The sequence below is a fragment of the Callithrix jacchus genome, chromosome 21 (assembly GCF_049354715.1).
Source record: "Callithrix jacchus isolate 240 chromosome 21, calJac240_pri, whole genome shotgun sequence".
NCBI lineage: Eukaryota > Metazoa > Chordata > Mammalia > Primates > Cebidae > Callithrix > Callithrix jacchus.
The window spans coordinates 39,289,322-39,304,912 of NC_133522.1; the positions used below are offsets into that span (position 1 = coordinate 39,289,322).

Consider the following 15,591-nt stretch of genomic DNA (forward strand, 5'->3'; position numbering starts at 1 on the left):
GATGCTGCAGTAAACAAAACAGCCCCAAATTATTTATCCCTTCCCCTATGGAGCCTTCTCGGCCGAACGGAGGATTGGTTAGGAGCTGACAATAGACAGCAGGCGCTTGTAAACGACGGGACCTTGTTTGTATTCTCCCACCCGGTCCGCTGCTCCGGCCCCGCCTCCAGCCCTGCTCGGCCCCGCCCCCGCTCGGCTCCGCCCCCGCTCGGCCCCGCCCCCGCGCGGGTCCCGGGCGCCCGGAGCTCTACTTGCCGGCTGGCGCTCGGCTCTCGCACCAGCACTAAAGACCTTTCTTCCCCGCGGGGAGGAATCCCCAGGCGAACCGAACATCTCCCCTAGCGAAATCCGCGGGCCACACCCAGCCGCACGGCCAGCGTTTGTCCCCCGCACGCCGCCTCCGTCCGAGAGGCCGACCGCCGGGCGCAGCCCGACCGCGAGCGTCCTGTCCCGGAGCCGGGCGCGGCTAGGGCGCGAGGCTGGCATCTCTCGGGAGCCGCGAGGCGAGAGCTGCAAAGGTAACGCGGCTAGACGGGGACGCGGGAGCGCAGCGCTAGGGCCGCTGACTGGAAGGCAAACGCCGCGATTCCCGGAATCCCCTCCAGTTCCCTCTCGCTCTCCCCGACTCCTCCCCTTCCTGCCCTTCCTGCCCTCCCCCCGCGTCCCGAGGATGCGACTCGCGCTCCCTTCCTCTCTTCCCGCGCGGCGCCTGCGACCCCAGGACCCCTCCGAGTGGCCCCGGGGCGCCCGCCGCTCTTCACCCCGCGGCCGCTCGCGGGCTGCTGCCCTCGGCCCTGCCCCGCGCCCTCCACGCGTCGCCCCTGCTGGGAGCCGCTTTCGTTGCCCCCGGCTCTGCGCCCCTCCACGTCCCACCCCACCGCACCAGGATGCCCGGGACACCGGGCACTTGCCATTGCAAGATGTGAGTCCGTGCTAAGTTTGAGGGTCGCGTTCCTCCAGGTCCATCCTACCTTGAAAAACCTGCTCACCCTCCCGGGGCTCGGGTTCGGGATCTCTAGCCCGCCCCGTGAGGCCCCCTGGGCTTAGCCCCCTCGGACCCGCGTCGGGGTCACCGAAGGCAGCCAGGGCTGGAGTGGCCTACGACCCTCCGGATCCGCTGCGTGGAGGCAGGAGGGGGAAGGCGAGGGGACGTGGCCGCGGTGACAGAGGGGTGCACCCTCCCGGGGTCGGAAAGGGGAGATACTGGGAAGATACTCCGCGACTGCGTGGAGGCGATTAGCACTCACGTTTCAACCCCTAGCAAATCAGTCCGTTACACGCAGTAGCGAGTTGACTCCATCAGCCCGTTTGTTTAGTTAGCGATGGTTTTATTGATTCTGAGTATTCCCACTTCTTTCATTTATTATTTTTTTAAATTTCCTTCTTTTGTTTGGCAAGAAGTTTTAGAAACTAACATAGCGTGCTTGAGTGTGGAGTGAATGGTGGGAGATGCTGGAGCTGACTCTGGGAACCCTGGAGTTTCCCTCGTGTGCTAACTGGCCCAGGTGCTAAGTCCCACTGCTTGTCAAGGTTTCTAAGTATCCTCTCCACCCACCCCAAATCCACCTGTGCAGAGACCCTATCAAAATCCACCCTAAGGAAAATGCCTGATCAACTTTGCTTGCAATTAGGGCATAGCAGGTAAGGCTTTATCTGTTTGTCTCAGGACATGACTTGAACTTGTAAGTTCTATTGTTCGTAAAGTTGTTTTCCACCATTTTAGATGATCAAAAATCTGCATGACTCATTTTTATTACCTATATTTCCTCAAAAGTTTCTCATGTATTTATTTGAAAAGTTAAAAGAAAATCTGAGTTTGGTTCACATGATTTGTCAGTGCTGATTTGTCTAAAAGCATTTATTTCATTTTATTATTACCAGACTGAAGTGCAGTGGCGCGATCTCGGCTCACCGCAACCTCCACTTCCTGGGTTCAAGCCTCCCGAGTAGCTGGGGCTACAGGCACGTGCCACCATGCCCAGCTAATTTTTGTATTTTTAGTAGAGACAGGGTTTCATCATGTTGGCAGTATGCTCTGGATCTCTTGACGTGATCTGCCCGCCCTGGCCTCCCAAAGTGCTGGGATTACAGGTGTGAGCCACCACATCAGGCCAAAAAAAATCATTTCAAAAAATAGTATGAAAAGGACCATAACCCCAGAGGTACTGTCTTAGAAGTGAAGCATTTATTAAAACATATATTCCATGGATCACACTCTCAGCTCAAAGCCACATTGGACTCATTTTCCTGCTACTTTTATAAACCTTCAGACTGTTTGAGTCAATCATATGTATCATCTTCCATTACCAATCATCATGGTTTTTGTTTTGGTTTGGTTTGGTTTTTGACCGAGTCTTACTCTGTCACCCAGGGTGGAGTGCAGTGGTACAATCTCAGCTCACTGCAACCTCCCCCTCCCAGGTTCGAGGGATTCTCTTGTCTCCTCCTGAGTAGCTGAGATTGCAGGAGTGCGCTACTATGCCTGGCTAATTTTTGTATTTTTAGTAGAGATGGGATTTTTGCTATGTTATCCAAGCTGGTCTGGAACTCCTGACCTCAAGTGATCAGCCTGCCTCAGCCTCCCAAAGTGCTGGGATTACAGGCTCAATCATCATGTTTATCAGTGCTAAAACCCAAACTAAAATGCCATTACTTATTAGATGCACTTTCATTTTATGTAATCAAGTAAGAAAAAAAACACTGTCAATCGTGCTATGCCATGCCACTGTACAAAGCATTCTCATTTCAGAAATGCTCGAATGTTAAAAAAAATGTGCATTTTAGGACCGGGTGCGGTGGCTCACACCTGTAATCCCAACACTTTGGGAGGCCGAGGCAGGTGGATCACGAGGTCAAGAGATCGAGACCATCCTGTTCAACATGGTGAAACCCCGTCTCTACTAAAAATACAAAAAATTAGCTGGGCATGGTGGCGCGTGCCTGTAATCCCAGCTACTCGGGAGGCTGAGGCAGGAGAATTGCCTGAACCCAGGAGGCGGAGGTTGCAGTGAGCTGAGATCGCGCCATTGCACTCCAGCCTGGGTAACAAGAGCGAAACACCGTCTCAAAAAAGAAAAAAAATGTGCATTTTATGATTTGTGAAACATTAGGGAGAGTAGAGCTTGACAGCACTGTCTCTGAGGGTCCTTATTCCTCCTTTGGAAGAATGAAACTGGGGAGTATGCAATTCAGAGAAGAGTAAAGGAAAAACAGGGAGCTGGCAGAGAGGGTTGGCTGACTTAGAGGTACAGAAAAGAGAAAACAAAAGGGGGAAAAGTGAGGTGTGTATGATGGAGAGAAGTTCAGAACCACCAAAAATTTTCTCTGGGCCCAACAAGAAAACAAGTTATGCCACAAGCCAGGGTTTTACCAAATGGTATGTGGAGATACCCATCAGCAGTGTCATTGGTTTTCATTAATTTGTTTCTAATTCTCAAGCTTAAAAAATATATTTAAAATTCAAGTATGTCTCAACCACCAGAAACTATAGTGGTGAGTCATCAAAAGCTTGAGAATTCTCTGTAATAAATAGGAAAGAAGGAAACTGATCTTGTCCTTGTTTTCAAAAAAAAAAAAAAAGGAAACTGAATCTCAGCATACTTTGCTTTTTTTCTTTTCTGACAAAGGAGCAGTGGGCCCTTTATGCTGGCTGGAGGTGAGTGCGATAGGGGAAAGTCCTCTGGGCTTCAACTTTCTGGGCTAGAGCAGTTGCCCAGGCTTTACCTAACAAACTGGAATCAGACCAGTGTAAAAAGGAAGTTAAGGTTTCACTCTGCCATATCAGTAGGGGGTACTAAAGGCAACCTAGCACCAGCAAAGTGAACAGAAATGGTAAGCGGGGGTAGGGAGGAAAGGAAAGAACGACATGGTTTGCAAGGCATCTTACTAAAAACAAACTGCACTTGGAACAGAAGAAATTCATTACCATTGCCTTACACTGTACAACAACTTGATAAAAATATAAATCCAATAAAATAAACTCGAAGATGAGAAAATTGTAAATTGGAGATGAAAAGGGAGATTGCAGACCTAAAGGAAGAAATTGAAGACCATGAAAACATAGTGACAGAATAAATAGGAAAAAGAACAGGAGAAATACCTGCTGAAATAAAAGCATTTTTTTTACATTGTTGAAGTGTATATAGAAACACTTATACAGAATAAGTATACATGTATGTGTGATGATGAAAACTTTTTACTGCATTTTAGGTTTTGGGGTACATGTGAAGAACATGCAAGATTGTTGCATAAGTACACATGTGGCAGTGTGATTTGCTGCCTTCCTTCCCATCACCTATATCTGGCATTTCTCCCCATGCTCTCTCCCCATCTCCCCACTCCCTACTGTCCCTCCCCTGCTTCCCCCCGACAGACCCCAGTGTGTGATGTTCCCCTCCCTGTGTCCATGTGTTCTCATTGTTCAACACTCACCTATGAGTGAGAACATTCGGTGTTTGATTTTCTGTTCTTGTTTGAGTTTGCTGAGAATGATGGTTTCCAGATTCATCCATGTACCTACAAAGGACACGAACTCATCGTTTTTGATGGCTGCATAATATTCCATGGTGTATATGTGCCACATTTTCCTTGTCCAGTCTATCATTGATGGGCATTTGGGTTGGTTCTAGGTCTTTGCTATTGTAAACAGTGCTGCAATGAACATTCATGTGCATGTGTCCTTATAGTAGAATGATTTACAATCCTTTGGATATATACTCAGTAATGGGATTGCTGGGTCAAATGGAATTTCTATTTCTAGGTCCTTGAGGAATTGCCACACTGTCTTCCACAATGGTTGAACTAATTTACACTCCTACCAAGAGTGTACAAGTGTTCCTATTTCTCCACATCCTCTCCAGCATCTGTTGTCTCCAGATTTTTTAATGATTGCCATTCTAACTGGTGTGAGATGGTATTTCAACGTAGTTTTGATTTGCATCTCTCTGATGACCAGGAATAATGAGCATTTTTTCATGTTTGTTGGCCTCATGTATATCTTCTTTTGTAAAGTGTCTGTTCATATCCTTCACCCACTTTTGAATGGGCTTGTTTTTTTCTTGTAAATCTGTTTTAGTTCTTTGTAGATTCTAGATATCAGCCCTTTGTCAGGTGGGTAGATTGCAAAAATGTTTTCCCATTCTGTTGGTTGCCGATTCACTCTAATGACTGTTTCTTTTGCTGTGCAGAAGCTGTGGAGTTTGATTAGGTCCCATTTGTCTATTTTGGCGTTTGTTGCCAATGCTTTTGGTGTTTTGTTCATGAAGTCCTTGCCTACTCCTATGTCCTGAATGGTTTTGCCTGGATTTTCTTCTAGGGTTTTTATGGTGTTAGGTCTTACGTTTAAGTCTTTAATCCATCTGGAGTTAATTTTAGTGTAAGGTGTCAGGAAGGGGTCCAGTTTCTGCTTTCTGCACATGGCTAGCCAGTTTTCCCGACACCATTTATTAAACAGGGAATCCTTTCCCCATTGCTTGTTTTTGTCAGGTTTGTCAAAGATCAGATGGTTGTAGAAATAAAAGTATTTTAGAACACTCGCGGGAAAAGGGTGAGCGTGGCTGGACGCGCGCATGCGCCTTGGCTGATGCTGTAGGCTCCTTCAGTGCTGAGCATCCCGCCTGTCTCGTGCTGGGTGGAAATGCCCAACCGAGGGACGCGCCCAGAGGACAGCTCTGTGCTGATCCCCACCGACAATTGGACCCCACACAAGGAGGATCTTAGCAGCAAGATTAAAGAACAAAAAAATGTTGTGGATGAACTTTCTAACCTTAAAAAGAATAGGAAAGTATATAGGCAACAACAGAACAGCAATATATTCTTTCTTGCAGACCAAACAGAAACGCTGTCTGAGAGCAAAAATATATTGGATAAAGTTGCAGTATTATATATTAACATAGCACCTTTTATTTTTATTTTTTTTTAAGATGGAGTCTTGCTCTGTTGCCCAGGCTGGAGTACACTGGCACAATGTCAGCTCACTGCAACCTCCGCCTTCCAGGTTCAAGCAATTCTCCTGCCTCAGCCTCCTGAGCACCTTTTAATTGTATATCATATTTACTATTCCATTCTTTGAAAGAAGAGAATATTGGTATCCTGATACTTCTTCCATCTTCCTCCCCAACTTCTCTTTTTTTTTCTGTATATTTTCGTCTAGATTTGTAACAATCCCCTTCTATTCTACGCACAATTTCTACAGGTGTATTAATTCTATACTTAAATAGAATACTCAACAGAGTCTTTTTACCATTCTCTAAAGTTCTTTATCTCTTAATTTGCTATTTCCTGAATTTTATTACCCAGTAAGTTTTTGTTTTTCCAAAAAGGGTTCATGGGTGCTGAAGTCCCTTTGTTCTGGAAAAATACCCCCTCCCCCACTGGGAAAAGTTTCTTTCTCTTGGAACTAACTGTTCCCTCATAACCATCACAGTCTGGCATTTAGTGCTGCACTGAAGTTTGAGGCCAGCTTGATTTTGTTTATCCCTCCTTTCCTTTTTCTTCTTAGATTCCTAAACAATTGTTTTTCTTTGAATTTAAATAGTTTAAGATATCTTGGTGCTTCCATATGCCCATCTGACATTTTCGGGAGCATGGCACATTCCTTTGGCCTACAGATCAATTTTTCTTCATTTCAATGAGCTTTCTTTGGACCTATCTTTATTAGAATTTTCTGTCCCATTTATTGACTTCTCTACATCTGGGACCCCAGTGGTTCTAATGCTTTGATTCTGTTTTGCTTGTCCTCCACAACAGCTTCTTTCCACTTGACTTAATCTTTTTCAGCTGAATTCACTGGGCTTCCTCATAAGGCTTTCCTCTATCAAAATACTTTTATTTCTTTTTTTTTTTAACTGTAAAACTACTATATTATACAACAATAAAGCAGCAGCGTATTTTTACTTTTATATAAACATAGTTACATTGTGAATCACATTACAATTTAGTCTCCTTTTCAGTAGAAAGATTTTCTAAGGAAATGATTTGGAGCTGTTCACATTTATCAGATGCCTTTTCATTACTTTTTTTCCATTTTTGCAACTCTTGATCCAAAGTGCATGGCCCGTTTGGGCAGAAGAGCTGAGGCTGCAAGACCAAGTTCCACAGCTGCAAGGCGTAAAATTAGTTTCTCACCAATTCCTCGGGGTAAAGTCAAGTTTGCTTTTTCCCAAACTGGTAGAGAATTTAGAAAGGAGACGACGTTTTCATCCAGGAAAGGAAATCTTGCTTCTTTTCCATGATCACCAATAACTCTGTCATCACGACCAAGATTTCTAGAAGAAATTCGACCCAGTTCCATCATTGTTTCCTTATTCAATCCTTGCAGCCCATGTGACTGAAAGCAAACGCGATGACGAGAATAACCTGCAAGTTGCTCATCTGCACCAATTCCAGTGAGAACTACCTTTGCATTGCTCTGATACGATTTCACTCCATCCGGGGCCACTAACTGACCAATTCCTCTAGAAGCAAACCAGACAGCACAGCCAATACTATCATCCAAAACTGTATCCAATGGCCAAAATAAGTGATATATCTGAGTTCTTCTTAATTTCTGCAGTTCTTCCATGGAAACATTAACTTCAACAAAATTCCAAATTCAGGAAGGGCTAACAGCTTGTAGTTCCTTTAGTCCTGCTCTTCCTGTGATTCGATCTGGCACACTGACATTTAAAAATTTTGTCCATAAGAAAGTATAAACAACTTTCTTAGCTTCATTTTAGTTTTTTTCCCAAGTAACATTAAACAGAAACACTGTGTGTGTGTGTGTGTGTGTGTGTGTGTGTGTGTGTGTGTGTATGCATGGAAAGATCTATGTATGGGATTATGTACACCTAATGTTAATGATAGTAATAGTTCTTACAGAAGGAAAAAGAAAGATATTTGAAAAATACACTAGAATCAAATATGCCAAGATGTTCACAATTGTTGATGCTGGATGGTAAGAATAAGGATGAGTGTTACTTTCTTCTTTGTACTTTTTCCTATTTTCTAATTTCCTGAAAAATATATGTAATTGTATTTGTCTAACATTGCTGAATCCAGTTCATTCGTTATTCACTGACTCCCTGGCAATCAGTCTGTGTCAGACAGAAGAAAAGAGATCACCATGCCTTCTGCCAGGAGGCTGTGAGGCCTCGAGGGTTGCTTGTCCCTCCAGGAGGAGTTGGAATTCAAAGAATCACTGCACGGAATCCATCCATTTGATCTAGGCCTTGAAAATTGGCAGGTTTGTCTGATCTCAGGGTAAATAGCAGGAAGAGCTCCCAGGCAGAGCTCTTCACCCAGAATGGAGAAGACCAGAATGTCACAGGGTGAACCCCAAGATTAGGGTTCAGCCTGGGAAGCCACATGGGTGCTTGACTTTGCACAGGAAGGAATTCAAGAGCAAGCTGACAGAATAAAGTAAAAGAAAGTCAGGGATAAAAGGGCCGCTACTCTACAGGCAGAGCAGCAGCATGGCCTGCTGCACCGAGTATATTTACGGTTATTTCTTGATCATATTCTAAACAATCAGTGGATTATTCATAAGTTGTCCAGGAAAGAGGTGGGAGTTCCTGAAACTGAGGGTTCCTCAGTTTTTTAAACCAGATAGAGTAATTTCTGGATGTTGCCATGGCATTTGTAAACTGTCATGGCCCTGGTGGGAGTTTCCTTTAGCATGCTAATATATTATAATTAGCTTATAGTGAGCAGTGAGGACCCTTGTCACCATTTTGATTTTGTCAGGCTTTTGCCAGCTTCCTTACTGCATCCTGTCTTATCAGCGGGATCTTTGTGAACTCCTCTTTGATCCTATAACTAAGAATGCCCAATCCACTGGGAATGTAGCCCGGCAGGTCTCAGCCTCATTTTACCTAGCCGCTACTCAAGATGGAGTCACAATGGTTCCAGTGCCTCTGACAAGAGCAGGGGATGACCTGTCACCTGGAGCTCAGCTCAAGGGTAGGACAGTAACTCCCAAGAAAAACTGCAAAGGCTGATAGCCTTGAACTTAACCTGAGGAGCTTGATGTACTATCAGGCAACAGGGAGCTACAGACAGAACTGACTACATAAGTTGCAGAGTCTACCTAGAACCAAATAAAAATGCAGGAGAAAGTACCACAAAAGATGCTAAAATATAAATCCTTTTCTTCCACAGCCCCTCTCTCTCAACATGTAATTTTTTAATTTGCTGTTTAATATTCTAAGTAAAAAATAAAAGTTTGAATATTTAGCATAAATATTGCAGTTCTTTACATTACGCAAAACCAGGTTTAAAGGCAACTATTAGAGAATTTAATTCGTATGTGGAATCGCCAAGTTACACCATTAGTACGTTACAGCACATCTTAGGAGTTTCGCTCAAACTAGCCGGAAGAAGCAAACAGACAGAAGATTGCAAAGAGGAAGCAAGGGTCTCCACCAGGCAGAGGCTCCCAAGGGAGCCTTCCCTCAGGCACAAGGATAGCAAGGGAGCCAAAGCAGATTCACACAAGTCCTTGGGGCCCCTCTGCCCTGGTGACTGTAGGATGCATGCACTTGCACCTGACTTCTAGGTTTCCCCCTCCTGCTAGCTGCCCTTTGATCCAGCCTAGGACAGGCTCTGGGGAAGTCAAGCCTGGTATCTCCTTTTCCCAAGCGCCTACCATTCTAACCCCCAGCGTAGTGGCCACTTCCAGGGGTCTTTACATCTCTGCCTCAGACATGTTCGTTACCAGTGACCCAGAGACTCATCCCTGCCAGACCCAGCCTCCAGGCAGCCGTCCTCTGATGCCGGTCCATGGGGCGAGACTAGAGTGCTGGCCCTGACCTCTTCAGCATCTGCACTAGGAGGGCTTCAGTGGAACGTGGTCCCAGTTGAAGCCCCATGCAAAGGGCAGCAGCAGTTGTTAGGCATAGAGAGAGAAGCCAGGCAGGGCCTGGGATTCCTCTGCTGAGAACCCAGCCTGCAGGAGGTGGGGAAGGATCTGTGTGAGCTGGGCTCGGAGAGCTAAACATACAGTAACAGATAAAATGGTGAAGAATTGCAGGACAGCCACAGGAGAGCCTTAAGCCAAGTGTGGGATCCTGGGGGACAGACCAGCCCTGTTGACAAGAGCCATGCTTTAGGAAGACTGATCTGTTTGTAGTCAGGAAGAGTTTTAAGGAGCTCCATTAACAATTCAGGCAGGATGCCAAGATGGGATATTATACTTTCCCAGCAAGAAGAATCTAGTTATCAGGCATGTGGTTCCAAGTGAAGTATGAGTCACCAGGGGGTGAGGAAGGGAGCCATCTCCTGGCCCAGAGAGGGGAAAGTGGGAGTGGGTCATCTAAGAGTGAGAGAGAGAATGTGTGTGTGTGTTTTCTCAGCTGCTGAAGAGACTGTGTGTTCCTACAGATATATAACAAAGATGAAAATGTGCCACTATTGGAGGCAGAGGCCACAGGTCAGAGGTCAGGTATAAAGGAGTTGGCCACAGGTCAGAGGTCAGGTATAAAGGTCGGGCACTGTGGCTCACACCTGTAATCCAAGCACTTTGAGGGGCTGAAGCAGGAGGATCACTTGAGCCCAGGAGTTCAAGACCAGCCTGGACAACATAGCAAAACCCCATCTCTTAAAAAAATACAAAAATTAGCCGGGTATAGTGGCATATGCCTGTAGTCCCAGCTCCTCAGGAGGCTGAGGTGGGCAGAGGTTTCAGTAAGCCGAGATTGCGCCACTGAATTTCAGCCTGGGTGACAGAGTGAGGTCCTGTCTCAAAAAATCAAGTTAAAAAGTTGCCCTTCTACAGTCTGGGTGTGCCGATATCTAGGGGAATGCTCACAACGAGGCCACCCCTCTGCTGTGGAGTGACAACACAACATCAACTATCTCAGCGGATGTTTCTCAATGGGTGCAGTATTACGGGATTAGTTCTAGGTAGTCACACTTGGATATCTTGTGGGTGGTGGAGTCTGTAGCAAGGCTGGAAATTCTGACTTGGAATCGCTTGGATTTCTCCAAGAGAATACCCCAGATTGGACCTGCTACTGTGGCAGCAAAGAAGACTTTAACATTACATTGTTTGTAGCTTGAACTCGGTCTTGTGGAGTCCTGATTAGGGAAGAGGAGCCAGGTTGGGAGGACTAGGGGAAAGCAAAGAGATAAGGCAGATGAGCTGTAGGTCTACCTTGCTTCATGTTCCAGGACATGCAAATGAAAAGAAGCAGCAGATAAGCTATAGGTCTGCCTTTGTTTATGGCCCAGGACAGATGGCCCTCCTGCACAGATAACATACATAACTCACAATCTTCCTGCTTATCATCGAATGCTTCAACTTATCCAACATCTCTGCGGACAGAAGAATGCAAGTTAGCTCCCTGCTCCTGGCGTTGTCAGCCCTGCATGTAGCATTCTTCAGTCCAAGTTGCATTTTATAAAACCCCCAGCCAGCCTTTGTCTCCTGGCAGTCAGCTTCTCTCTTGCTGACCTGCCCGTTGCTCCCTGGCAATGTATTTTCTTACTTTCTCTAATAAATCTGTTTTTCTTGACCTGAACTGCCACGGTAAAGTCTTCTCTGCCACCAGCCACAGACAGTCACCACAGGCCATGACAAGTCTGCGATTTCATGGTCTTTTTTCATTTTGATGATATTTCCCCAGTGTTTGGGAGACAGAAGAATGCCAACAATCTATAGGTCTTAGTAAAGTGGATGGGGACAACATATCTGAGAGAGAAAAGTAACAAAATCTACTGGAGCTCCTTAAAATTCTTGAGGAATTCCTTTCTCATCTTGGAGTAGGGAAGACTGACTGTGCCTCAAAATTTAGAAGCTAATAAAGAAAATACCTTTACATCTGAAAACATGGAACAAAAACTTGTGGCTGTTTTTTTTGGGAGTGGGGTTGGTTTTTTTTAAACAGCACAAGCCACTCAAAGGGCAAGTGACAAACTGGGGAGAGAAGAAAAAGATGTGACTCGGCCGGGCGCAGTGGCTCACGCCTGTAATCCCAGGACTTTGGGAGCCCAAGGCGGGTGGATCACGAGGTCAAGAGATCAAGACCATCCTGGTCAACATGGTGAAACCCCAACTCTACTAAAAATACAAAAAATTTGCTGGGCATGGTGGCGCGTGCCTGTAATCCCAGGTACTCAGGAGGCTGAGGCAAGAGAATTGCCTGAACCCAGGAGGTGGAGGTTGAGGTGAGCCGAGATCGTGCCATTGCACTCCAGCCTGGGTAACGAGCGAAACTCCGTCTCAAAAGAAAGAAAAAGATGTGACTCATATCACAGTTTCCCTTCTACTTAAAATAAGCTCCTGCAAACTAGTAAGAAAATAGCAACAGCTCAGTGGAAAAAATTGCCAAAGGCACAATTAACAGAAAGGAAATACAAATCGCTCTTAAACCTATGAAAAGATGAAGCTGTTCAGTCACACTTCGAGTAAGAGAAACACAAATTAATATTAATATGAAAGACAAGTTTTCATTAATGAATTTGAGAAAAATCCAAGAGCTTGATGATATAGATAGTAGGGAAACCAGAATTCCCGCACATTACGGGTGGTGATGTAAAGTGGGACAGCCCCAAGGGTGGCTGGCATGACAGTTTCTGTTCAGATTACAGATGCATAGTCCCATTGCCAGGTCTCTAATGTCTGCTTCTTCAGACACATTCCCCCTCCCCCTCTACTTGGTTCGGGATCCTGACTGGTAAGGATACAACTCCAGGCCCCTTGCCCTATGGCTTCTGGTTGTGTTCAGCCGATGGGGAGCCCCACATGAGAGAAGGGAGGGACACAGAGAGGGATATTTATCCCTCAGCCTGCTGCCTGCACTGTCCTCTTGGTCTGGCTGTATCCAGTGGTCTCATGTCATAGCTGCTCATGTGGGGGTTTCTTTTTACAAATTGCAGTGTTGGCTCCTTCTCTTTTCCTTCAGGGCCAGAGTGGCCACAGCCCTCAATGTTGTGAGCTACAGGTTCTGTACTCTCCCTTCTACAGGCCCAGAGTGGCCACAGCCCTCAATGTTGTGAGATGCAGGTTCTGTACTCTCCCTTCTACAGGGCCAGAGTGGCCACAGCCCTCAATGTTGTGAGATGCAGGTTCTGTACTCTCCCTTCTACAGGCCCAGAGTGGCCACAGCCCTCAATGTTGTGAGATGCAGGTTCTGTACTCTCCCTTCTACAGGCCCAGAGTGGCCACAGCCCTCAATGTTGTGAGCTACAGGTTCTGTACTCTCCCTTCTACAGGCCCAGAGTGGCCACAGCCCTCAATGTTGTGAGATGCAGGTTCTGTACTCTCCCTTCTACAGGCCCAGAGTGGCCACAGCCCTCAATGTTGTGAGATGCAGGTTCTATACTCTCCCTTCTACAGGCCCAGAGTGGCCACAGCCCTCAATGTTGTGAGCTACAGGTTCTGTACTCTCCCTTCTACAGGCCCAGAGTGGCCACAGCCCTCAATGTTGTGAGATGCAGGTTCTGTACTCTCCCTTCTACAGGCCCAGAGTGGCCACAGCCCTCAATGTTGTGAGATGCAGGTTCTGTACTCTCCCTTCTACAGGCCCAGAGTGGCCACAGCCCTCAATGTTGTGAGATGCAGGTTCTGTACTCTCCCTTCTACAGGCCCAGAGTGGTCACAGCCCTCAATGTTGTGAGATGCAGGTTCTGTACTCTCCCTTCTACAGGCCCAGAGTGGCCACAGCCCTCAATGTTTGTGAGATGCAGGTTCTGTACTCTCCCTTCTACAGGCCCAGAGTGGCCACAGCCCTCAATGTTGTGAGATGCAGGTTCTGTACTCTCCCTTCTACAGGCCCAGAGTGGCCACAGCCCTCAATGTTGTGAGCTACAGGTTCTGTACTCTCCCTTCTACAGGCCCAGAGTGGCCACAGCCCTCAATGTTGTGAGATGCAGGTTCTGTACTCTCCCTTCTACAGGCCCAGAGTGGCCACAGCCCTCAATGTTGTGAGATGCAGGTTCTGTACTCTCCCTTCTACAGGCCCAGAGTGGCCACAGCCCTCAATGTTGTGAGCTACAGGTTCTGTACTCTCCCTTCTACAGGCCCAGAGTGGCCACAGCCCTCAATGTTGTGAGATGCAGGTTCTGTACTCTCCCTTCTACAGGCCCAGAGTGGTCACAGCCCTCAATGTTGTGAGATGCAGGTTCTGTACTCTCCCTCCTGGGACCCCAGAGTGGTCACAGCCCTCAATGTTGTGAGATGCAGGTTCTGTACTCTCCCTCCTGGGAACCCAGAGTGGTCACAGCCCTCAATGTTGTGAGATGCAGGTTCTATACTCTCCCTTCTGGTTTGCCTGCAGCCTGCTCACACCTTTGTAAATACAGTCCTGCACCCCTTAATGGTGTCTTGGGCAAAGATGGACCAATTATATGATGGTGGCCTGAAATTTTTAACCATTTTCACTTTTAATGTATCAGTAATCAGGTATGTGGTTCCAAGTAAAGGATGAGTCACCAGGAGGCAAGGAAGGAAGCCATCTCCTGTGTAATAAGATTACACCATATTTCTACTGTACCTTTTCTGTCTAGACATGTTCAGATACACAAATGCCACTGTGTTGCCGTATTCAGCACAGATTTGTAGCCTAGATGTGTGGTTGGCTATACTATCTAGGTTCATCTAAGTATACTCTATGATGTTTGCACAACAATGAAATAGCCTAACAGTGAATTTCTCAGAAAATAGCACTGTTCACAGTTGCAAAGATGTGGAATCAACCTAAGTGTCCGTCAACAAATGATTGGATAAAGAAAATGTGGCTAGGTGCGGCGCTCACATCTGTAATCCCAGCACTTTGGGAGGGAGGAGTTTGAGATCAGCCTGGGCAACATAATGAGACCCTGTCTCTACCTAAAAAAAAAAAAAAAAAAAAATTTTTTTTAATTAGCCAGGGTATGGTGACACATGCGTAGTCCCAGTCCCAGCTACTAGGGAGACAGGTGAGAGGATTGCTTGAGCCTGGGAGGTTGAGGCTGCAGTGAGCCATGATTGCATCACTGCACTCTAGGCTAGGCAACACAGCGAGACCCTATCTCAAAAAAAAAAAATACAGGTTACAATATATGTATACACAATATATTCAGCCATGAAAAAGAATGAAATCATGTTTTTTACAGCAACATGGAAGGAACAGGAGGCCATTATCTTAAGAGAAACAACTCAGAAACAAAATCAACACAGCCTGTTCTTCTAAGTAGGAACTATTAATAAATAATGTACTCATATTGACATATAGTAATAATACGCATTAGTGACGGAGAAGGGTAGAGGGGGCGTAGGGAGTTAGGGGATGAGAAATTTTTTTAAAAAGCATTTCTGATTGGTTGCCTTTTTTTTTTGTTTTTTGTTTTTTTTTTGGTTTTTTTTTTTTTTGAGACAGAGTCTCTCTGTGTCACCAGGTACCAGGCTGGAGTGCAGTGGTGCGATCTCGGCTCACTGTAACCTCCACCTCCCAGATTCAAGCAATTCTCCTGCCTCAGCCTCCCATGTAGCTGGGACTACAGGCACGCGCCATCACACCCAGCTAATTTTTGTATTTTTTAGTAGAGGCAGGGTTTCACCATGTTGGCCAGGATGGTCTCACTCTCTTGACTTCATGATCCACCTGCCTCAGCCTCTTAAAGTGCTGGGATTACAGA

General features: G+C 46.1%; 1 protein-coding gene across 8 annotated transcripts in view; it reads left to right on the forward strand.

The window, feature by feature from the left end:
• Positions 1-224: 224 nt before the first annotated feature.
• The window catches only part of IFNAR2 (interferon alpha and beta receptor subunit 2), a 42,482-nt gene continuing 27,115 nt past the window's right edge, over positions 225-15,591 (forward strand). For 6 of the 8 annotated variants that reach the window (XM_054249030.2, XM_054249031.2, XM_054249029.2 and 3 more), the window contains exon 1: positions 652-922. In XM_054249030.2, coding sequence (XP_054105005.1) covers positions 888-922 — 35 coding nt within the window. In that variant the 5' untranslated portion in view covers positions 652-887. Of the gene's footprint in view, positions 519-651; positions 923-15,591 lie in introns of those variants that run through there. The other 2 variants (XM_008986608.5, XM_078358733.1) reach the window with 1 other exon arrangement.